The sequence below is a fragment of the Ornithorhynchus anatinus genome, chromosome 3, assembly GCF_004115215.2.
Source record: "Ornithorhynchus anatinus isolate Pmale09 chromosome 3, mOrnAna1.pri.v4, whole genome shotgun sequence".
Lineage (NCBI taxonomy): Eukaryota > Metazoa > Chordata > Mammalia > Monotremata > Ornithorhynchidae > Ornithorhynchus > Ornithorhynchus anatinus.
In genome coordinates, this window is record NC_041730.1 from 17,305,590 (window position 1) to 17,328,020 (window position 22,431).

A 22,431-nucleotide genomic window follows, 5' to 3' on the forward strand; every position below is an offset into this window, starting at 1 on the left:
TGGGATTCTAATGGATCAGTCCCTCCCAGAGGCAGGAAAATGGACTAGATGACCTCTTGGGCATATGTTTAGCCCCGCTTTCCATGGCCTGTTATGACCTGTTATCTTGGATATTTGGAAAGACTGAGGCAGATCTGGATCTTTCCAGGGAGAGGAGAGCTATGGCTTATGGTTCAAAGGCTCTGGGATCTGAACTGAGCTGAATCCCCAATCCCACAGAATGGAGACCTGAACCCTCTGGAGAGGGAGGTGAGACACCACTAGCCGTTTCCCCTTTCCCCTCCCAGGACCCCCCCACAGGGTCCTCAGTCTAGGAGGCCTGGTGTGGATGCTCCAACCCATCCCCTAAATCGCAGGGAAGGAACTAATAATAATAACAATAATGGTATTTGTTAAGTGCTTACTATGTGCCAGGTACTATACTAAGTGCTCGGGTGGATACAAGAAAATTGGGTTGGACACAGTCCCTGTCCCATGGAGGGTTCCCGGTCTCAATCCCCATTTTGCAGGTGAGGTAACTGACGCCCAGAGAAGTGAAGTGAATTGCCCAAGGTCACACAGCAGACAAGTGTTGGAGCCGGCATTAGAACCCATGACCTTCTGACTCCCAGGCCCATACTCTATCCACTATGCCATGCTGCTTCTCAGTAAGCATCAGTAAGCCGACACTGGTCCTGCCAGTAAGTCAATGGATGGCACTGACCCTCGGGCTGAGGTACCCTCAGGCACTTCAGCCTGGCCCCTGGAAGAGGGGTGGGACCAAGTTGGTGAGGAGCAGGGAGGTCATCTACCCAGGTCTTCTCCTGTGGGTGCAGCAGCTCGGACCCTGCTTCCCCTCTCCGAGTGCCCCCGCCCGAGGCCAGTTGCCTTGGGGACAGTTGTAAGGATGCAGGGCCAGAGGAGTGCTGGTCTCCAGCCTGGTGTCAGGTCATCCCATTCTGGACAATCCATAGGAGGCTGGTGATCTGGGGGATGGTGCTGGTTTGTTCCAGGGAGGACCCGGAATTCCAGACATTGCAGGTGTATCCTTACAATCAGCGTGTCTTAGTGGGATAGAGCATGGGCTTGGGAGTCAGAGGTGATGGCTTTTAATCCCGGCTCTGCCACAAATTGGCTGTGTGACCTTGGACAAGTCACCTCCCTTCTCTAGGCCTCAGTAACCTCACCTGTAAAATGAGGATTAAGAGCATGAGCCCTGTGTGGGACAGGGACTGTGTCCCAACCTGATTAACTCATTTTTACCCCAACACTTTAGAACAGTGCTTGGCACATAGTAAGCTCTTAACAAGGACCATTATTATGATGATGATTATTATTATTCCTCTGTTGCTCCCCACAGGATTCCCCTACGAGAAGGTGGTGCAGCGGGTGCTCTACCTCCAGGTCTTGGATTACGACCGTTTCAGTCGCAATGACCCTATTGGGGAGGTGTCCATCCCCCTGAACAAAGTGGACCTGACCCAGATGCAGACTTTCTGGAAGGAGCTGAAGCCATGCAGCGATGGGAGTGTAAGACGCGTACTCAGCCCCACCCCGGACAAGGGGACGGGAGTTGGGGAAGAAGCAAGCTCTTCAGTGGTCAACCGAGAGGACCGTGACCCTAAGTTGGGTTGGATAGCGAATGAACTGCCTTCAGGGCACCCCTGGTAAAGGACAAGGGAGGTGGGCCGAACAGCCTTAGCACTGAAGGAGATTTGGGGACAACAAATGGAGGGTCTGAGCCCTCTAGACCCAGCAGCCAGAGGACATTTAAGTAGGGAAGGCCTGCACTTCTCCAGAATAGTGGGGGAAGTAGAAGCAGAAGTGGCCAGATGCCAATCTCCACCTCTGTCCTTTTAGGGCCATTTCATTATGCCACCAATCCTTGGAATGCCCTCTTTTCCTGGAATTTTTGCCCTCTGGCTTCTGCCCAGGAAGAATCTGGTCCTGGAGGAGGTAGGACCTGGAAGCCGGGTCTGGTGTCCTGAACTAGGCGGGGCCTAGGCCAGGCCCCAGAGCCACTTCTTGCAGCCCCGAGGGGCCCTTCCCTGCCCTGCCTCCTTCAAAACCTCAGTGTCCGGGCCGCTTCATAGTAGAATTCCTTGACTCAGTAGGCTCCGAGGTAGAGCTGCCCGGGGATCTTCTGCTTCACGGTCCTGGGCCCCGCCGCCCCATCCTCAGCCCGCTTCCCACCCTTGCCCCCATTACTTCTTGCAGGGGAGCCGAGGGGAGCTGCTTCTGTCTCTCTGCTATAACCCCTCCACCAACTCCATCATCGTGAACATCATCAAAGCACGGAACCTTAAAGCCATGGACATCGGGGGAACCTCAGGTACCTTAGGCTTCTTGGGGAGGGGAGGCAGTGGGGGGCAGGATTTTTCTTCCCAGGGACTGGGAGCGATGACACCTGGGCACTTATCCCCAGAGGGAAAGACAGCTGTAGTGATTCCAGAAGGCCTCTCCCTGGGTTCTCTTCAGGTCACACCCTGCCCCATTTCCTGGAATTTGTGAGGAGGGCTCCTGCAGTTCCGTCCCCCAGCAGGACAATTGCTGAGTCTCTTTCATTCTTTTGCTGTTGAAACCCCAGTCCCAGCCTCCAACCTTTTTTGGGGGAAATATGACCTACGGCCTTCCCCTACCCCCGTATCATCCATCTATCGATTAATTAATGATGTTTATTAATTTTTTAATGGTATTAGAGAAGCAGCATGGCTCAGTGGAACGAGCCTGGGCTTGGGAGTCAGAGGTCACGGGTTTGAATCCCGGCTCCGCCACTTATCAGCTGCGTGACCATGGGCAAGTCACTTCACTTCTCTGGGCCTCAGTTCCCTCGTCTGTAAAATGGGGATGAAGACTGTGAGTCTCACGTGGGACAACCTGATTACCCTGAATCTACCCCAGCACTTAGAACAGTGCTCTGCACATAGTAAGCGCTTAACAAACAAAAATACAAATACCAATATTATTATTATTAAGTATTTACTATGTGGCAGGCACAGTATTAATGCCTGGGGTAGATACAAACTAATCAGATTGGATAGAGTCCCTCTCCCATATGGGGCTCAGAGTCTGAATTCCCATTTTACAGATGAGGTCACTGAGGCACAAAGAATAATAATAATTAGGGTATTTGTTAAGCGCTTACTATGTGCTAGGCCCTGCACTAAGTGCTGGGGTGGATATAAGCAAATCGGGTTGGACACAGTCCCTTGTCCCACGTGGGGCTCACAGTTTCAATCCCCATTTTACAGATGAGGTATCTGAGGCACAGAGAAGTGAAGTGACTTTCTCAAGGTCACACAGCAGACAAGTGGCAGAATCAGGATTAGAACCTATGACCTTCTGATTCCCAGGCCCGTGCTCTATCCACAATGCCAAAGAAGTTGAGTGATTTGCCCAAGACCACACAGCAGACAAGTGGCAGAGCTGGGATTAGAACCCACGTCCTCTGACTCCCAAGCCCGGGCTCCTTCCACTATGCCATGCCGCTTCTCTGTACCATACTAAGCTCTGAGGTAGATACAGGTTCATCAGGACAGATGCAGTCCCTCTCCCACAGTCTAGAGGAGAGGGAAAACAGATATTGGTTGAGTCCTCGTTTTAAAAAAGAAGAAACTGAGACTCAGAGAAGTGAAGTGATTTGCCCAAGGTCACTCAGGGGTCTGTCTCAGGGCCTGTCCTCTCCTAGGTGAGGGATGCCTCCGATAAGAGTAAACCTCTAAACTCTAACCTCATTATGGGCATGGAACTTGTCCACCAACTCTGTTGTATTGTTCATTTCTTCATTCAATCGTAGTTACTGAGCACTTACTGTGTGCAAAGCACTGTACTAAGCACTTCAGAGGCTACACTATAATAACAAACACGTTCCTGCCCATTCTCTCCAATCACTTAGTATGGTGCTCTGCACACAGTAAGCGCTCAATAAATATCATTGACCAAACGGCTGGCCTTCCCTCTTTTGGCGATGAGGAACCACCCTACAGACCACACAACTGCACATGTGGGAGAGTCCAACACCTTGGCACTGGGATATATGGTGACCCATCAAACTACACAACTACATGCGTGAGCTGCTACAGCCCCACATTTGTGTATGACAAATGAGAAAGCCTGGAGATTCCTCCAACTTGCCCAGAGAACAGAGACACCAGCCAGAACCCAGAGAGATGGCCAGGTTGGTCCTCCTCCAGCTCGTGGAGAGGTCAGGTTTGTGTTGACCTCCTTTCTAAGGGGATCTCAAGTTCATAATAACACAGGGGGATGCAAAGTCATTTTCCTGCCAGGGGACGGGAGGGGGTGTGGAAAGGTTCAAGCAAATCATTGGCAAGAGATTGGGGTCTGCCTCCACCCCAGCAATGAGGTTAAGAAAAAAAAATCCCTCTCGCTTTGAGGTCCAACGACCTCAAAAGTGCCCCGTTCCCATTCCCTCCCCTCATCCCTGCAGACCCCTACGTGAAGGTGTGGCTGATGTATAAGGATAAGCGAGTGGAGAAGAAAAAGACAGTGACGATGAAGAGGAATCTGAACCCCATCTTCAACGAGTCCTTCATCTTCGATATCCCCACGGAGAAGCTGCGGGAGACAACCATAATCATTACGGTCATGGATAAGGACAAGCTCAGCCGGAATGATGTCATTGGCAAGGTAGGTCTCCCTGGCTCTGGGGTGGAGACCAATCCTTTGGGGTGGAGAAGCCCTAAGGGCAGCTGGAGTTGGAAGCTTCACCAATCCAGGGACCCAGAGGAGGAGCCCAACTCCATGGCCCAGGTAATAATAATTCATAATTATGGTACTTGTTAAGTGCTTACTATGGGCCAAGCACTGTTCTAAGCGCTGGGGTAGATACAGGATAATCAGGTTGTCCCACCTGGGGCTCACACTTTTAATCCCCATTTTACAGATGAGGTAACTGAGGCACAGAGAAGTGAAGTGACTTGCCCAAGGTCACACAGCAGACAATTGGAGGAGCTGGGATTAGAACTCATGTCCTCTGACTCCTCAGCCCGTACTCTTTCCACTAAGCCACGCTGCTTACCTAAAAAATAAATAATAATCTGTAGTTGGCAGGATGCCAACCAGGGAAGTCAGACAGAGTCCCCCATTGCCCCCTAATGCTCCTCATGCCAGTGGGTTACTCCACAATAATGCACTGCTTCAAATTGATCAACTTCCCTATTCTGAACTCTTCTCACCTCCTAATGAAATCAGAACTTGACAACTTCTAATGCTGTTGCAGAAAAGATTATTGGGTAAAATTATGTGTTTTGGTACAACGTTTAGCTGTGAATTTCCAAGGTGGGGGAGATGTGATCCAGTGGACTGCGGCTCCTTGTCCTTTCAGTGCCCCCACATTCACCCATCTGACAAAAACAAACTGGTTCTTCTAAGGAAAAATGAGTTTGCTCCTTGTCCTTTCAGTGCCCCCACATTCACCCATCTGACAAAAACAAACTGGTTCTTCTAAGGAAAAATGAGTTCCAGGTATGTCCTGTTGGGAATAATTGTCTACCCACCTTCATTCTCCAGGTGGAGCATTTATGCACCCACACCTTTGATAGAGGCCATTTTGGATTTCACGTTGGGTGTATGTCTTTCCAGGACGGCCTTGCCAGCGTACCAACCTTGGCTCTCACCGAACCCAGTTTTCCGAAATTTTTATTTATTCAATTTAAAAATTACTCCCTTGACACAACCCCTCACAAAATTAGGAGTGAATAGGCATTCTGCTTTCACAATATTTCACTGATTTTGGCGGGGGGAGGGGGGTCGTACTTTCCCGCCAACCCCAGAATGTCTTCTAGAGAAATCAGGAGCCCTTTTTATTTTATTCCATCATCTAGTTGCCTTACCCCAAACCCCATCCATTTCAACTCCATCTGTACAGGCCCCCTTGGATGGCCCTCTTCTGTCCTGGGGGTTGAATAATAATCAGTGAAGCAGTAAGTTTATCCTGCCAGGTTGCCATGGCAATGCCAGTGTCAGTCACAGCCTTGTTAGTCTGTTTTTCTCTGAACTGTTGCTACCTGCAGTAATGTGGAATCAAACAGTTCAAGCGGGGAAGAATTCCATTCTTGCCAGGCCCCCAGGGGAAGAAAGGAGGTAGAACTTCCTCATCCTATCTCCAAACCCTGAATACGCCAGGCCCAATCTGCCAGCAAACATTAGGGTTACTTCCTGGCGGCGTGGGCTGCCCCATGGTGGGTTTACAGAAGGCTGCTGCCTTCAAATGTTCACTAGATACCTTCCTCCTCCCCTTCCAGACCTCCACCCTGCTTGGCGTTCAACCTGGCCCCTAATGACAGTATAGTTCGCTGCATAACCGTTCAGCAGCAGTGGCCTAGTGAAAAAGACCACAGGCCTAGGAGTCAGAAGGCCTGGGTTCTGATTCTGGCTCCGCCTTGTCTGCTGTGTGACCTAGGACGAGTCACTTCACTTTTCTCTGCCTCCATTTCCTCATCTGTAAAATGGGGGGGGAGGGGGGTGTTAAATCTTACTTCTTCCTACCTAGACCTTGAGCCCCATATGAGACTGTGTTCGACCTGATATCTCATGTCTATCCTAGCTAATACAGTGCTAGGCACATAGTAAGCGCTTAACAATAACAGTTGTAATGAATATTAGATATAATCATTAAGAATAGGAGGACAGACTCTCAGACCTGGAATTCCCAAGACCTCAGGTTGCAGTCAGGTGACAGTTGGTCACCTGGGACTTTGCTATGGGCAATGGGTACCATTTTTGACAGAGCCCAGGTATTCTTATCCAAGCTTGGCTTCTGTGCTACAAATAGTACAACCTTGGGCATAGATCACTGGTACAACTTTCAGATGCCCACCCGGCCAGGCCCTCAGAGTGAATACGAATACACCAGGGCCAGGACACCATTGAATGGGATCACCTAGAGGGAGAACCATGGACATATTACCTCCTCAAAAGTCAAATGACCCTAAAATGGGGATAGGCTGTCATTAATTCCTTCCCCTCTACCCTTTCTGGGATCTATAACGCAAAAGCGCAGTCTCCTCCAGGCTTCTCTCACCGGGTCCCCGCTTCTCTAACCAGAGCAGTCAGCCACGCGAGGCCAGGAGTCGGAAGGCAATCAATCGATGGTGTCCTTTGAGTGCTTACTGGGCGCAGAGCACTGTATTAGATGCTTGCAAGAGTACAGTATAAAAGAGTTGGTAGACACACGCACAGCTTAGTGGAAACAGCCCGGGCTTGGGAGTCAGAGGTCATGGGTTTGGGTTCTGCCACTTGTCAGCTGTGTGACCTTGGGAAAGTCACTTGACTTCTTTGGGCCTGTTCCCTCATCTGTAAAATGGGGATGAAGACTGTGAGCCCTACGTGGGACAAATTGATTACCTTGTATCTACCCCAGTGCTTAGAACAGTGCTTGGCACATAGTAAGTGCTTAACAAATACCAACATTATTATTATTTTCAGAGCAACATGGCCTAGTGGATAGAGCATGGGCCTGGGAGTCATACGGACCCGGGTTCCAGCTCCACCATTTGTCTGCACTGCAACCTTGGGCAAGTCCACTCGACTCCTCTGTGCTGCATTTCCCTCCTAACAATAATAATAATAATGTTGGTATTTGCTAAGCACTTACTATGTGCAGAGCACTGTTCTAAGCGCTGGGGGAGATACAGGCTAATCAGGTTGTCCCACGTGAGGCTCACAGTCTTAATCCCCATTTTCCAGATGAGGGAACTGAGGCCCAGAGAAGTGAAGTGACTGCCCACAGTCACCCAGCTGACAAGTGGCGGAGCCGGGATTCGAACCCGTGACCTCTGACTCCCAAGCCCGGGCTCGTTCCACTGAGCCACGCCGCCTCTCATGTGTACAAGGCGGATTGAGACGGTGAACTCCGTGTGGGACGGGGACCGTGTGCACGCCGATTGGCCGTGCCAACCGCGGCGCTGAGGACGGTGCTGGACACCCACTGAGGGCTTAAGCGACGATTCACATCGTCGTGATGGGGCTCAGACCCCGAGGCGCGGCTCGAATCGGCGAGGGTTGGCGGCGAGGCCGCCCGGGGCGGCCGACCCTGATGCTCTGTCCCTCTTGCCTCCAGATCTACCTATCGTGGAAGAGCGGCCCGGGGGAGGTGAAGCACTGGAAGGACATGATCGCCCGCCCTCGCCAGGCCGTGGCCCAGTGGCACCAGCTGAAGGCCTGAGCCGGGCCGAGGGGAGGCCCTGGGGGGGAAGCCGTGGGCCTGCGGTTCGGGGTCACCCCCTCGCCACTTTATGCACAAACGCCCCTTCGGGGGGAGGGGGGCCCCGGGACTCCGTTCGGGGACCTTCCCGGGGAGCACCGGCCCCGGGCCCGCCGGGGCTTTGGAAGCCATTTTCCTGCTTGGCCCTCCCTTCCCTGCCCAACCGGCCGAAGCAAAGGATTAGGGGAGAGGGAAAGGAGGCCGGACCGTTCCCGCAGGAGCCCGCCAGGGGGCGCGCGACGCGCACGCGCGGCCGCCGCCCGTTTTCCCGCCGCTCCCGGGGGGGGGCGGAGCCTCGCCGCCTCGCGCCCTCCGGCCCTCGCTATTGGTTCCGCCGGCCGAGCGGGCCCCGCCCCCTCCCCGGGCCGAGGAGGGGGGAGGGGAGGCTAAGGCCTGGGGGGGGGGGGGGAGGGGCGGCCCTTTTGATTTTTGAAGACGCGCCTCGGCCTAGAGCTGAGGAGAGGCTAAATAACCCGCCCGACGGCCGCGGCCTTGTGTCTGCGGGCCGTGGTGGAGCCCCGTCGGGGTGGGGGGGGGACACTGAGCCCCGGGGTCGCCCACCGTCCCCGTCTGGGGGGCCATTTTAGGGCGCAGAGCCGGGGCTTCATGGGGGGGAGGGCTGAGGGAGCAGAGGGGGGAGGGTGGAGGAAAGCTGGGGGTGGGGGGAGGGCAGGGGAGGGCCTCATCCTTTGCCCCTGAAGATGAGGGCGCCTTCCTGGGTTGTAGGGAGCAGCTTAGGGCCATTAAGGGCAGCGGGGAGGGAAGACGCTCGACGCCCTCCCGATGGCAGCCAAAGCTTTGCCGGGTCTCCCCTTCCCCCCCGGGGAACCCGACCCCGGCCCCCCTTCCAGGCCCGCTTGACCCACATCAGCATCACTAGTCGAACGCTCCCAGTGTGCATGGCATTGTAGTCGGTCTTCCCAGATTCCCCCTCCCGGCTGGCGAAACCCCTCCCGTGGGCGCCCCGCGCCCTGGCGGACCCCTCTTCCCCCTCCGGATTCCCCGTCCCGCCCTTCCGGCCCCGACCGGTCACCGGGGGACCCTCAACGGGCTTGGCCGCGGCCTTCCTTCCCCGTCGAGTCCGGTTTTCCACATCCGTCCGCCTCCCCGAGCCACAGGCGGATGGCTTCCAGTGGAAAGGCCCGGAGCCGAGGGACCGGACGGAGGCCGGGAGGGAGGCGAGGTGGTCGGGCATTTTCCCTCCCTTCCCGGCCCGAAGCTGTCCCGTCCCCGGTTCTCCTGCCCCGATTCACGGCCCTCGAAGGGACTAAGGGGCCTGGGATCTCCCCTGTCAGAGAAGCGGCATGATGTAGTGGCTAGAGGACGGGCTGGGGAGTCAGAAGGTCCTGGGTTCTAATCCCAGGCTCCGCCACTTACTAATGGTCTCGGTTAAGCGCTTACTTATGTGCCAAGCACTGTTCTTCATACAAGGTAATCGGGTTGTCCCACGTGAGGCTCACCGTCCTAATCCCCCTTTTACGGGTGAGGTAACTGGGGCCCAGAGAAGCGAAGTGACTTGCCCAAAGTCACACAGCCGAGAAGTGGTGAAGTCGGCATTAGAACCCACGACCTCTGACTCCCAAGCCCGGGCTCTTTCCGTCGAGCCACGCTGCTCCTCTGCTTCACTTGTCTGCTGCGTGACCTGGGGCAAATCACTTCACTTCTCTGGGCCTCAGTGACCTCATCTGCAAAATGGGGGGGTTGAGACCGTGAGCCCCACTTGGGACAGGGACGGAGTCCAACCCGATTTGCTCCCATCCGCCCTAGCGCTCAGTCCAGTGCCTGGCCCCTAGGAAGCGCTTAACACATACCATACTTATTATTATCATTATTATCGTATGCCACACTTTATCCCTCCCTCTTCCTACCCCTCCTTGGATCTGGCGCGAGTTTCTGATGCCTCAACCTTCTTCCCATTAGGGTCGGTGCGGCCTTTGAGGATCCACGCATCCCTGCTCCGATGTGGAGCCAGGCAGAAATGGATCCTGCCCCGAGGGAGGGCCGGCAGGAGAGCGCGTATTCGTTCATTCAAGAGTATTTAGTGAGCGCTTACTAGGTGCAGAGCACTGTACTAAGCGCTTGGAATTCGGCGAGAGAGAGACAATCCCTGCAGCTCGCCCATCCAGCCACCAGGTGGCCCGCTCACACCACAGACTGGGCCTGTCCCTCTGGATTAAGAGCCGATGCCCACCTAGGTGATGCCCATCCACATTGGCAAGGGTTGGCAGGCAGGATCGCCCCTGGGCCGAGGACAGATGAGGAAGCCAGAGAGAGCAGGAAGAGCCACCAACCTCTACCTTCCCAGCCCGACCCCTTGCACGTTGGCTACTCCCGCCGTTCTCCGAGCCACTCGGGGAAATGCCCTCTGCTCTAGGAGGGTTTGCCAACCTCTTCCCGCCCCGCTTCAGGAGGCCCCTGAAAAGCCCAGTGATCTTGCCCAACCCTTTCTCTCCTCTGTTGTCCCCACCCGAGCGCTGGAATTTGTCTGGGAATGACGGCCCTCTCCAGGAGGAAGTATGACAAGGCTCTGAGGGATATTGGATGTCCCCATCCTGAAACCAGGAAGAGTGGAAGGGGCGGGGGAGAAAAGGGCTTGTGGGTTATCGGAGGTGTGGGGTCTGGGGGGGGGGGTGGTTTGGGTTTGAGCAAAAGGAAAGCCTAAAGAGAAACCCAGAAGGTTGGCCAAAGATAACAGGAAAGGACTGGGCTACTGAAAGGGCCGGGTTAGGGGGAAATGTCAGATCGGAAGGGAGAAGAGGGTCAAAGGGAGAGAGGAGGATTGGATGGGTGGGAAGAACCGGGGGATCTACGGGTCTTTACCCAACCCGGTGCCCTCAGCTCAGCCTTGCCGATGATCGCTTGAGTTTACTCCCCATCCGCAGACGGTCGGGAAGGGTGAAGGAGGAGCCGCCGAGCAAGCACCTCCATGCCATTCAGTAGCTTAGTGAATCCCAGTTGGGATCAAACCAAATCGTATTGAACTGGGGGGAGCAACAAGCCGTTCTTTACTTTCCTGCCCTCCCCTGCATCTTTCAGCCAATCGGATGCAAAGAAACTCTCCAGGTGTCGTCTTTGGAAGGGGAGACTTGAGCCCGGCCGCCCGCTGGACTCTGGCTCCTCCAAGGGCTCAGGTTTTGACTCTGGGCCAATCTCCCTCCTCTCAGTGCCCTCTGGGGAAGTTGCAGGGTGAAATTTCCCCAGAGGGGCTGGGGGGGAGGTAGGGGGACATCCACATGAAGGGGGTCAGCGCCTCCCAATCTTCAGGGTGCAGGAGGGTAGCCCGAGGCCAGAGGGACTTTGGAGTATGCTTGGGGTGTGTGTGTGTGTTTGTGTGTGTGTGTAGGGGGAGGGTGGGGCTAGGGAAGTCCAGTTGAACGTTCTATTTTTGTTTCCCTTTTCTGTTTTGTAACTTGATCTGCGATGAGGAGGGAGGATGGGGCAAAGCGGGGACTTGGGCCTGGATCGCCCACATCACGGGGGCCGACTTTCCCGGTCAGCCCAATGAGGGAGTGTTGGAGGGGCGGCCTGGGATGGGAGGGAGTGGAGAGAGCGGGGCCCGGGACTCCTGGCTCCACAGCTGACCCCCACCACCATCCCATCATGGGACCTTGGGCAAGTCCTCACATGCTCTGTGCCTCAGTTTCCCCATCTGTAAAATGGGGGTAATAATACTTCACCTACCTCACAGGGAAGGTTGTGAGGCTGCAGTAACTCCACCTACATCAAGGCGCTTTGGACATCCTTGGACTCGTAAGGTGCTACCGAAGAGCAAAGTATTATTATCCCTGGCTGTGAGCGAAGCCTGCCTCCCCGACTCTCCTCGGCTGCCTCAGGGCCTTCTGGCCCGGCCAAGGTCGGGATCCCAGCCCCCCTTCTCCTTCCTCCCCAGCCCGAGTGACCTGGGTTCCTTTAGTCCAGTTGGAGTGTGCGAGAGTGGTCTGCGGTCCTGTTGAACCTTAGAACTCTTAGCTGTATCTTGTTCAGGTATCTCTTCTTGTGACCATGCCCGTGTAAACTGCTGTACAAAGTTCAACCCCTCCCCCTCAGAACTAGCCCACCCACTGGCATTCCAGAGAGGGGAAAAAAGGGAACCGGCAGACCCCGCTTAGCTGGGGGCTGGCAAGGCCGAGGGGGCTGGCGCCGTTGGCCACTGTTTCTATTGTGTTTGGGCTTTAAGAGGCGAGCGGCATCTCTGGGCCGGAGTGGTTTGGTTTTTTTTAAAAAAAAACAACAACACAAAAACAACAAAATAAAACCAAAATGTAACATTAGCAGCAGAGAAAAGAAAAACTGAAAAAGAGAAAAAAAAACTCATAAAAAAATTTCCAACACACCCTTTAAGCCAGCAGAATTTCCTCTTTGCAGAATCATATTTTTGTGGGAACAGGCCCCGCTTTTTCTGGAGGGGGCCCCGGTTCTGATTAATAAAGGACAGTAAATAAGCAGAGCCTCCGCTGCTTTCTCCGCCGTTCCCTGCCCTCTCTCCTCTGCGGGAGGGGTGGGTGCTCCCGGAAAGAGGCTGAGGAGGTGGCGTGAGGGGGAGAGTGAGTGGGGCCTGGGCTAGTGAGTCTCCAGCTGCCACTGACCAATTATCCCAACCGGTGTCCGTTGGGATGTGACCTGAAGAAAAGATAGGACCAAATGCGGGGGAACCCCTCTTAGGCTACAGTTAAATCCCAAATATTCTCCTCCTCCGTTGGGTTGCAAGCCTGCCGGACCCTGCGGGGGCCTCTGTAAAACAGAGAAATGGCCTCTTAAAGTAACTAGGACCGGTAACTGGGGGCTTAATTCTGGCTGCCTGTAGCAGGAGGGGCCCAGCCCTAGCCCCAGGAAGAACCTCGGAGGTTCAGGCCAACGAGCCGCTAGCCACAGTGGAGTCACAGGGCTATGCAGAGGGCAGGTAGCCTCGATTGACCCCCTCCTGGAGGAAGCTAGCCGGAGCCATGAAGGAAACCAGAGTAAAGCCAACCATCTCCTCTTTTCTAGATTCCAGTGGGAGGGTGAGGTGGAGAGAAGCAGGGCATCGGGCCAAGTAGGTCTGCCAGGGCCTGCCTGGCTGCCAGCCCACGTCGAGAACAGTGCTAGAGGGCTACTCCAATACGTCCCACGCCAGCGCTGCCATCAGCCTGCCAGATCCCGGGTACCAACTCCAGGGTTTAGGACTAGGCCTAGCGGATAGAGCTCTGGGCCGGGAGTCACGGGGCCTGGGTTTTAACCTTTACTTGACCTCTGACTTGCTCTGTGATCTTAGGCAAGCCACGCCCCTCTCCTGGGCCTCAGTTTCCCCACCTGTAATACAGGCAGGAACTCTCACAGAGTTAGGACGGGGCCTAAAGAGATGAGCTTTGGGCAGTGCCTTGTGCCCTTCAAAAGGAAGAGGTCAGATCACCCTTGCTAGCCCGCAGAGAAACATGACGTACAAGCTTTCGCTTTCTCACCAGTCTGCCCTCCCACAGGATTGAAGCCGCATTTCTTTGCTATCTACCAGGTCTAAGCTTACATTTGCCCGGAGCGAGTGGGTCACCCAGCTAATCGAAGATTACAGCAGGTACCTTTCCTGGACTCAGTGCTCTTCCCTCCCCACCCCCCACCGCCCACCCCCCAAATGACCATTTCCAGTTTTGCTCAGCGATGCCCCTTTCAGCCTGGCTCTTTTTCCCCCTCTCTGAGGACCTCTCTGTTGTAATGCCCAAATGGGAGCCTGACTAGAGGGCCGTTGCAGTCTAGGTTGAATCTAGAGGAAGTGCTGAAGACCACCGGACCTGATCTTCCCAGCTGGAGTTCTGTCTGGAAGAGATGGTCCCTCCTGCACAAATATCACCCCGTCGGGTTTGTGAAGGGCCAGGCTTAGCTCCCGTCAGAGGCTCCTTAAGGACCCCCTCGATCATTCAATTGATCAGTGGTATTTACTGAGCGCTTCCCTTCGGGTTTTAGCCCCCGCCCCTTCCCCAGGCCCAGTTGCTTCACCTCAATCCAACAGGAACGGAATTCCTTCTCAGATTTATCTCCTGATCTTTCCTCTGAGGGTCCCACTCCTCCTCCTGGGCCCCCTCGCCCTCTCTCTGCTCTTGCCTTAGGTGTAAGTTCAGTTTCTTTCTGACCCTTTCTTCCGCTTCTGCTTCTGTATCAAGGCCTTCCCCACCCCCCATCATGAAGCTGTTTCTTTCTCCTCTTTCCAACCCTTCCTCGGTACACCCTGCTTCCTAGAAAAACCTCCTGGCCCCCTACGACAATCAGAACCAATTTAACGTGGCCAAATGCTCCAGTCCTCAGATCCACATGCCTGCTTGTCTTCCCCGTGGGTTTTCTCCCTTCCTCCTCCTTTGTTTGTGTCCTGTGTGTCTGTCTTGTTTAGATTGTGAGCCCCTGGGGCAGGAACCCCTATTTAACAATGTTCTGTACAGCACCTACTAGTGCTTAATAAATGTTAATACTCATAATCATGTCCAGATCATCTTGCAAAAGCAGGCAGGATGGGGGATTCATCCATTCTAGTGGGGCAGTCTCTCCTCTAGCCAGAGAGTCTCTGGAATTCCTTGAAGTCTCTGCCCTGAGTCGTCATTTCCATACCCAGCCCACTCTTCCCCTCTTTTACCCTCACCAGAGAGATCTGCCCCACCACAGCTCTCTCTTGCAACCCGAAGGCTTAAACAATTATATTATCATCCCTGCTGGCTCTCCATCTCTCCGCCTTAAATCTCTTCTCTCTCATTCACCATCTCAGTTCCCTTTGGAACCATGGACAACCATGTTCTGGGGACTTCAGTCCACCATTTGGCCCCCAATGCCTTTGAAAGTCTCCCAGGAGTGGTGGGGCAAGGGATTGGGGGCGGGGGGGTGGGGGGAAGGGAAGTGCTCTACCATCATTCTGCACATGAGATCCTTTGGCCGTTGCCAACAGGATGTTGTCATGGATGGATGCCAACAAGTTTCTCCAAGCTCCCTTTCTCTTTTGCTCATTTCTTTTCGTAGTTTCTTTCTCCTCTGCCTTCCATGTTATACTAGGCATGGACCATGTTCTCCCAAGCATCTCTTCTCCTTCAATTCCATTTTCAAAGTCCACTGCTTCTGAATTCCTTCCCTAAACTCCCTCAGGCCCTTGTGGAGGGACCTGGTCTCTCAGACACTACGGTCCCCCGCTGCTCCATCCTCTCCCGGAGTCTTTTCTGTTTCCCCACTGTTTCAAGCCTCTCCAGGGATCTCTCTTAGCTCTTTGGGGTCAGAATGCTTAAAGCAGCACCCCGCTCAGCTGTGCTGGGTGAAGGCACTTGTCTATACAGTGGTACCCGCCTGTGAGAACAGAAGAGCCGTAGGGACCTGTCATGGGGAGCCGGGAAGGGGACGGGGCCAGGGTAGGCAAGCCCCTCTGTTCCTCCCCACCTCAGGGCCAACCCAGGAGGGCGAGGGAGCTTCCGCTATGGCTCCTATTTTCCTAGATCCCTTCCAGTCATCTGTGGAAGAGCAGGGTGTTCTCTGTGCCCCGGTAGAACAGAAGGGGAAGGTGGAGGGGGCAGGTCCCAGCACTCCTTAGTCACAGCTCCAAGGCCTCGGCTCAAAGCTGTAGTTCAGTCACGGACTCCCTCCTCTCCCGCGTCACCGTCCTGGGCCTCGCCGCCCCTAAGATTCCATTGTCTAAAAGGACCCAGAGAAGAACCCATCAGGTGCGTCTTGTGCGTAAGATCTCAAGGAGGAACCAACTCCCAAGAGATGCAGAGATGAGGGCCTGGAGACCTCCCTAGTTCTTCAGTGGGAACGCACCTTGCTCTCCAGGATCCCGGGACCCAGAATCGGAAAGATCCAGCTGCTGGGGCAGGCAGGTATTCCCGGGAGAGTCTCCCAGGCCTCGCTGGGTAACATCTCCACCCCTGATTTTCTTCCTCTCTGTCCCTCCAGGGTTTCCTATCATGGCCGATTCTGCCAGAGCGTCCCCCGGGCCTCGACACCCCCCCACACACACCCTTCCCCCACCCCTCCTCCGTCCAGCTCTGGCCGGGCAGGGCCCATCTGACCTTTCGGCCTCCGCTGGTGACATCATGACCCATTACCATGGAAACAGAGCCATGGCGTCATCTCCTTAGTCTCCAGGAGGATGATTTTCCCTTACCCACCGGTTGTTTTTTCTGAGTAACACAGGCAAGACATGGGAGAAAAAGATCAAGGCAGAAAGAAAAGCAGAAGACAAAAAAAAGACTCCAAGAGAGTGTAGGAGGAGGAAAAGTAACTTTCACGGAGACTCAGCTAGAGCCCGGAAGACTGAGAATAGAGAGAGCGTGACAGAACAGAGAAGCCGGAGAACAGAACTTAGGTGGCCAGGCAGAGCAGAGTTCAGAGCAATAGAAGCCAGCTCAGACTGATAGAGACCAGCGGGAGCCTAGAGTACAGCCCGACAGGCAGTATAAAGTTCAGACAGAGCGATGTACAGCGGAGCTCTCTGTCCAGGTTAAAGTATGGACAGATGGACAGACAAGAGCTTGCAGCTGACCAGGAAAGAGCACGGGGCTCTGGATTTGTTACAAAGAGAGACAAAGGCACAGACAGCTGCTGGAGCCCCAGTGCCCTCCCTGGGTTATAAATAAACAGGCGTGTGGGAAACACAGATTAGTTCTCCAGGAAATATAATTTATGTTTACAGCCTTTTTTTCCTTTTTTAAGGAAAACCATCCATTGCTTTGGCTCTGTCCCCTGGCAGCGTCCCTGAGTTTCCTCCCTGATTCTCTCCACCTCAGTTTCACCAGCAGCTCCTGATTCTGCCTTTATTGCTTTGGTGGTTGTTTTGGTCCTGGGGAAGGGGTTGGGGATGGGAGTAGGTTGGAAGTGGTGGGGGGGGGGGGGCGGGGGGGATCTTCAGAGCTAAACCTCGGCTCTGTCTCTCCGAAAGGAGAAGCGAGGTGGGGAGTCCCTAGCCCAGTCCCTCATGCTCAACCCGGCCTGCCGTTCCTCCGCTCCGTGGCGGTGCCCGTGCCCGTGCCCATTTAAGGGCATGGAGAGAGCAGGGAGCCGGCGAGGCCGAGCGTGGACTCCCATTCCCACCGTACCAAGAGCCCTTCCCGAGGCGAGGAGGGCACATCGGCTTCTTTTCAAACTTGACAGCTGGAAGGAGCTGCTCGGGGACAGATTTCCTACCAGTGTGATTCCAGTAGCAGGCCGGGACAAACCTCGGGAGGAGAAGGGAGCGGCAACCCTCCAGACCTCGGGGGTCCCGGAGTCCCAGAAAAGAAAAGGGCAAAGAGCTCACCGACGTGCCTTCCCCGCCTTTGTGGACGAAAACCGGGTTCACAAAAGGTCCCCGAGACCGGCAGTCAGAGGAGGTATATATATTGTAGGTTGGTATCCCTGCAGAGGGATGATGCCTCGATGAGAAAGAGCCCAGGGAATTTGAGTTTCCCTCCTAGAGATCAGCCCCTCAGAAGAGGCTTGGGTAGCACCTGTCCCGGTCTTCCGGCTCCAAACAGGGGCTCCCGTCTCCCAGGGACAGACCCATCTGAAGGAAGAGGCGGCGTCCGTCGCTAGGCTTTCCGAGTCGGGGTTATCGGGGTGGGAATGCTGTCCACGGTCTAGTGGGAGGTAGAGGCCCCCGGTCCCTGGGTTGGGGGGCTCGGGTGGTGGCGAACAGCCGTCCCCGGCCCCGGCAGACGGGCAGTGGGCTGTCACGGGTGAGTGGTGGCCATCCACGGTCCCGATAAGAGCCGGAACTTTCTCGGCCCTCGCCCCGGGCCTTCCCGGCGAGAAGCTGGAGGCCTCGGGTCCTCCCGTGGCTGCCTGGGACCTGAAGGGGAGGTGGGTTCCATAGGAGGCAGCTGTCCTCGATCTGGGGGAGAGGGGCTTCCCCTTGCTTGACCATTGACCGGGCCTGGGCTGAAGAGGGTGCGGGGGATAGACGGGCGAGGAGGGGTGTTTCCTGAGGGCGACTGTCCAGCCGCCCCTGAGGGGCGGTGGGATTCCTTCGCTCAGCAGCGCCCGTGGGACCGGCGGGAAGTGCCACCCCTCCGCCACCCCTCCACTTTTTTGTCGCTGCCCTCCCGGGGTGGGGGTGGGAGACGAGGGGTCGTCTCCCCTCGCCCGCCCGTGGCCCACTGGCCCGAAACTGAGGGCGGCGGGGCTCACGGCCAACAGCGGCTGCCGGTGGTGGAGGCCCGGGCCCCCGTGGGCCGGGAAGGTCCAACGACCGTCACCGGGGGCCCGGGCGTGAGGTCGGGTCTGGTCGGCCGCGGCGGCTGCCGGGGGTCGAGGCCCGGTCCCCCGAGGGCCGGGGAGGCCCAACGACCGTCACCGGGGGCCCGGGGGCGGGCTCAGGTCTCGTCGGGTCGGTGACCCCTAGGCGGGGCGAGGCCGGGCCGGGAGGCGCCGTTCTCGAAGGCCCTCCCGCCGCCGGGCCGGGCCCTGTCGCGGCCCTCCTCGTCGTCGTCGTCGTCGTCGTCGTCGTGGTGATGGAGGTCGTCGTCGTCGTCCTCTCCCTCGTCGTCGGGCTCGGGCCCCGGGCGGGCCCGGCTCGGGGTCCGCCCCCTCCCGCCCCTGTCGGCGTTGCGCTCGGCGGCGCCCTCGCCCACCAGGAAGACCCCGTCGCCCACCCGGGGGGGCCCGGCGACGGGGTTGTGGTCGTAGGAGAAGACCCGCAGGGCCCCGAGGGGCTGGAGGTCCGGGAAGCCCCCCAGCCCGTTGCGGTCGAGGTCGAGGATGCGGAGGCGGCCCATGCGCAACAGCACGACGGGAAACTCCTCGAACCGGTTGCCGTAGAGCCACAGGCCCCGCAGGCCCGTCATGCGGGGCAGCTCGGCCGGCAGCCCCCGCAGCCGGTTGTCGCCCATCTGCAGGGAGCGGAGGGCGGGCAGGCGGAGCAGGACCCGCGGGAAGCGGCGCAGGTAGTTGCCCTCGATCCACAGGCAGCGCAGGCTCTGCAGCCGGGCGAAGCCGGCGGGCAGGCCCAGGAGCCGGTTGCCGCCCAGGTAGAGGCGGGTGAGGCGGGGCAGGCGGCAGAGCCCCTCGGGCACCTCCTCCAGCTTGTTGGCGTCCAGGGCCAGGATGCGCAGCTCCCGCAGCTCCTCGATCTCGTCGGGCAGCTCCCGCAGGCCGGTGCCGCTGACGTACAGCTTCCGCAGCCCGCCCAGGGCGCACACCGGCCCGGGCAGCCGCCGCAGCCGCCGCCCGCTCAGCTCCAGCATCTGCTCGCCGTCGCTCAGCTGCTCCTCGGCGTCCGACGGCAGCTCGTCCTGGGTGGACTCGGCGATGCCCATGGTCGCGGCCCCCGGCCGGGCCGGGAGCGGGGGCGGCCGGCACCGCCCGGGACCATGCCCGCCCCGCCCCTCGGCCTCCCGGGCCCCGGGGTGACCCCTGCCGCCCCCCGGCCCGGCCCGGCCCGGCCCGGCCCGGCCCGGCCCGGCCCGGCCCTCTGCGGCCAGGGTGCCCGGGGCGGGAGGCCTCCGGGTGGCCCGGCGGCGAGTCCCCTCCCTCCCCCGGGGGCTCCCCCGCTCGCCCGCCCGCTCTGACACGGGTTCCCACGGTCTCGGCGCTTAGCGACCCGTCGCCATGGAAACCCCCCCTCCCGCTCGACGCGATGCCGGCTGCCAATGGGACGGAGAAGAGGGAGGGCGAGCCGTCCCATCGGGGCCGCCGCTCCGCCCACCCCCCCCGGACAACCCACCGGGCCCCCCCAGGTCCCGGCCCACCGGCGACCACCGCCCGGGAGAAGCAGCCGTGGCCTAGGGGACAGAGCAGGGGCCTGGGGAGGCGGAAGGACCGGGGCTTCCAGCCCGGCTGCGGTCTGACCTCGGGCAAGTAACTTCCCTTGGGCCTCGTTCCCTCGGCTGGAAAATGGGGATTAAGGCTGGGAGCCCCAAGCGGGACGTGGACTGTGTCCGACCCAGTTAGCTTGTGGCTACCCCGGTGCCTGGCACTTTACTAAGCACTGAACGAACACCCTTAAAAAAGAAAAAAGCAAGAGGAGCACCCCGTTTCCACCTGCCCCGTCACCCTACAATCATTTATTCATTCGATCGAATTTATTGAGCGCTTACTATGCGCAGAGCATTATACTAAACCCTTGGAAAATACAGTTCCGCAACAGAAAGAAACAATCCCTAACCAACGTCGGGCTCACAGTCTAGAAGGGGGGAGAGAGACAACAAAACAAAATAAGTAGACAGGCATCGATGCCGTCAACCTTCACGGGCTACTGTACCCCCAACTCCTCCTACCTCCAACGGCCCCTGCCCACCCCTCACAACCTTCCCCAAGCCCATTCCACGTGCCCTTTACGCTCAGCTTTTTTCCCTGCGCTCCCACAGGCCGGGCAAGTCTACTCCTAACCCCATCACACCGAAACCAACCCCCAGCAGGCACCCAGATCGTCCACCAAGTCCACTTCCCTCACCCTTGGTCACCCACCCCTTCGAAGTTCGATCTCTCCCACCCCGCAGCCGTGGTCAACTCCCTTTTGTCTCCGACTCATTCCGTCACCCAGATCGAAAACCTCCATGCTTCTCGCTTCAGCGACTCCGGTCTGAACTTTGCACACTGCACCCCATTCGCTGTCCCATCTGCCCCTCCTGCCTGTATCACCCCTATCCATGTCACCCCGATCTGCCCGTTGAATCCAAGGGTGGGGAATGCCTGCTCTCGGCTTGTGGCTGCAGGGCTGCTGTCGGACCGCTCAGGGCCCTTACCCAAACCAGGCTTCGCCCCCGCCCTGTGTGGACAGAGGGCAGAGGCAGCCATGGGCTCAGACAAGGATTCTCTTGGCAGGTAGAGACCACTGACTGCAGAGGAGTGGTTCTCTCCCCCAAGCGGGTGTCATCACCCCCTCCCCCACCCCACGGCCCCACCTGCCAGCAGACCCCCTTGCTCTTCTCGCCTCTTCCGAGCCTCCCCAGCTCACCCCCGCTTCCGAGCCAAAGTACAAGCTCCACAAACCCACGCATTGACTTGGCAAACACAGACCCCCTCTTTCCTTTTCTCCTCTCCCCTTCCAACAGCCCACCTTCCCCACCCACACCTTCCCCACCCGCCGGGCTTCAGCCTTTGTTTGTTCACTGCTCTGTGAGGCTTCCTTCCCATCTCCCCACCGCGGATCCCCCACCAACCGCCACTTTGGCTCTATTCTGTCTCCTAAGCAATCAGATACTCACACCCCGCCCTCCTCAGAGTACTTATGTACATTATCTTTATACTCTTTCATTTCCTTCTTTCTGTAATTTATTTTAGTGCCTGTCTCCCCCACTAGGCTGCAAGTCCTTTGAGGGCAGGGATCGTGTCTACTAATTCTATTGTGTGCTCCCCCAAGTGCTCTGCACATAATCGGTGCTCAATAAATAGTATCGATCGATTGACTGATCATCACTCAACACCCCCCCCCCTTTCTACTCCAGATTCCCCAGTCTTCCCTGTCCACTTACATTTGTTCAACCGCAATTCATATTCCCATTTCCAATCATGCCAAAACCTCTCTCCCCCATTTCCCTGTCATTCTTCAGTTTCTTTTTTTCTCTATCCATTATATAGAAAAAGGAAGTGTGGTTGTCGCTTTGCTGGGTTCACTCTGGTGAGGAAAGTTCCCGGGAAGGACCTGTGGGGCAAGGGAGTGAGTTCATCCTTGCCCTGACAGGGTCTGAAACGGTGATCTTATATTTACCCCAGAGCTTAGCACAGTGCTTTGCACAAAGAAAGCGCTTAATACAGGGCATGCCACAAACATGGCCCCACAGTGGCAGGACTAGGTAAGACTACTGATGCCTGTCTACTTGTTTTGTTTCGTTGTCTGTCTCCCCCTTCTAGACTGTGAGCCCGTTGTGGAGTAGGGATTGTCTCTGCTTGTTGCCGAATTGTACTTTCCAAGCAGTACAGTGCTCTGCACACAGTAAGTGCTCAATAAATGTGATTGAATGAGCGAATGAATGACTAGAAACTGCTGTGGCCACTAATTCCTCCACTGTAGCTGTCTGGCTTGTGGGAGTACGGGGAGTAAGGTTTGTTTGTAATGGTATTTGTGCTTACTATGTGCCGGGCACTGTTCTAAGCGCTGGGATAGATCCAAGATAATCAGTTTGGACACAGTCCCTGTCCCACATGGGGCTCACAGTCTTAATCCCCATTTTACAGATCAGGGAACTGAAGCCCAGGAACATGAAGTGACTTTCGCAAGGTCACACAGCAGACAAATCCCCCGTAGACTGTGAGCCCGTATTTGGGCAGGGATTGTCTCTCTCTGTTGCCGAACTGTACATTCCAAGTGCTTA

At 56.6% G+C, this 22,431-nt stretch overlaps 2 protein-coding genes across 8 annotated transcripts in view; one reads left to right on the plus strand and one right to left on the minus strand.

The window, feature by feature from the left end:
* SYT7 (synaptotagmin 7) overlaps positions 1–8,577 on the plus strand; it is a 97,640-nt gene extending 89,063 nt beyond the window's left edge. For 3 of the 7 annotated variants that reach the window (XM_029060906.2, XM_029060905.1, XM_029060907.1), the window contains 4 exons: positions 1,340–1,509; positions 2,197–2,311; positions 4,427–4,626; positions 8,060–8,576. In XM_029060906.2, coding sequence (XP_028916739.1) covers positions 1,340–1,509; positions 2,197–2,311; positions 4,427–4,626; positions 8,060–8,164 — 590 coding nt within the window. In that variant the 3' untranslated portion in view covers positions 8,165–8,576. Of the gene's footprint in view, positions 1–1,339; positions 1,510–2,196; positions 2,312–4,426; positions 4,627–8,059 lie in introns of all 7 variants that reach the window. The other 4 variants (XM_029060904.2, XM_039911392.1, XM_029060908.2 and 1 more) reach the window with 3 other exon arrangements.
* Positions 8,578–16,801: 8,224 nt separating this feature from the next.
* LRRC10B (leucine rich repeat containing 10B) lies at positions 16,802–19,489 on the minus strand. The gene has a single exon (XM_001516390.4). It carries the CDS (start codon positions 19,432–19,434, stop codon positions 18,493–18,495), a length of 942 nt encoding a protein of 313 aa, XP_001516440.3. The 5' UTR covers positions 19,435–19,489; the 3' UTR covers positions 16,802–18,492.
* Positions 19,490–22,431: the final 2,942 nt, after the last annotated feature.

Excerpts from the sequence above, each read along its gene's own strand:
- LRRC10B (XM_001516390.4), bottom strand. The coding sequence starts at position 19,434 with ATGGGCATCGCCGAGTCCACCCAGGACGAGCTGCCGTCGGACGCCGAG.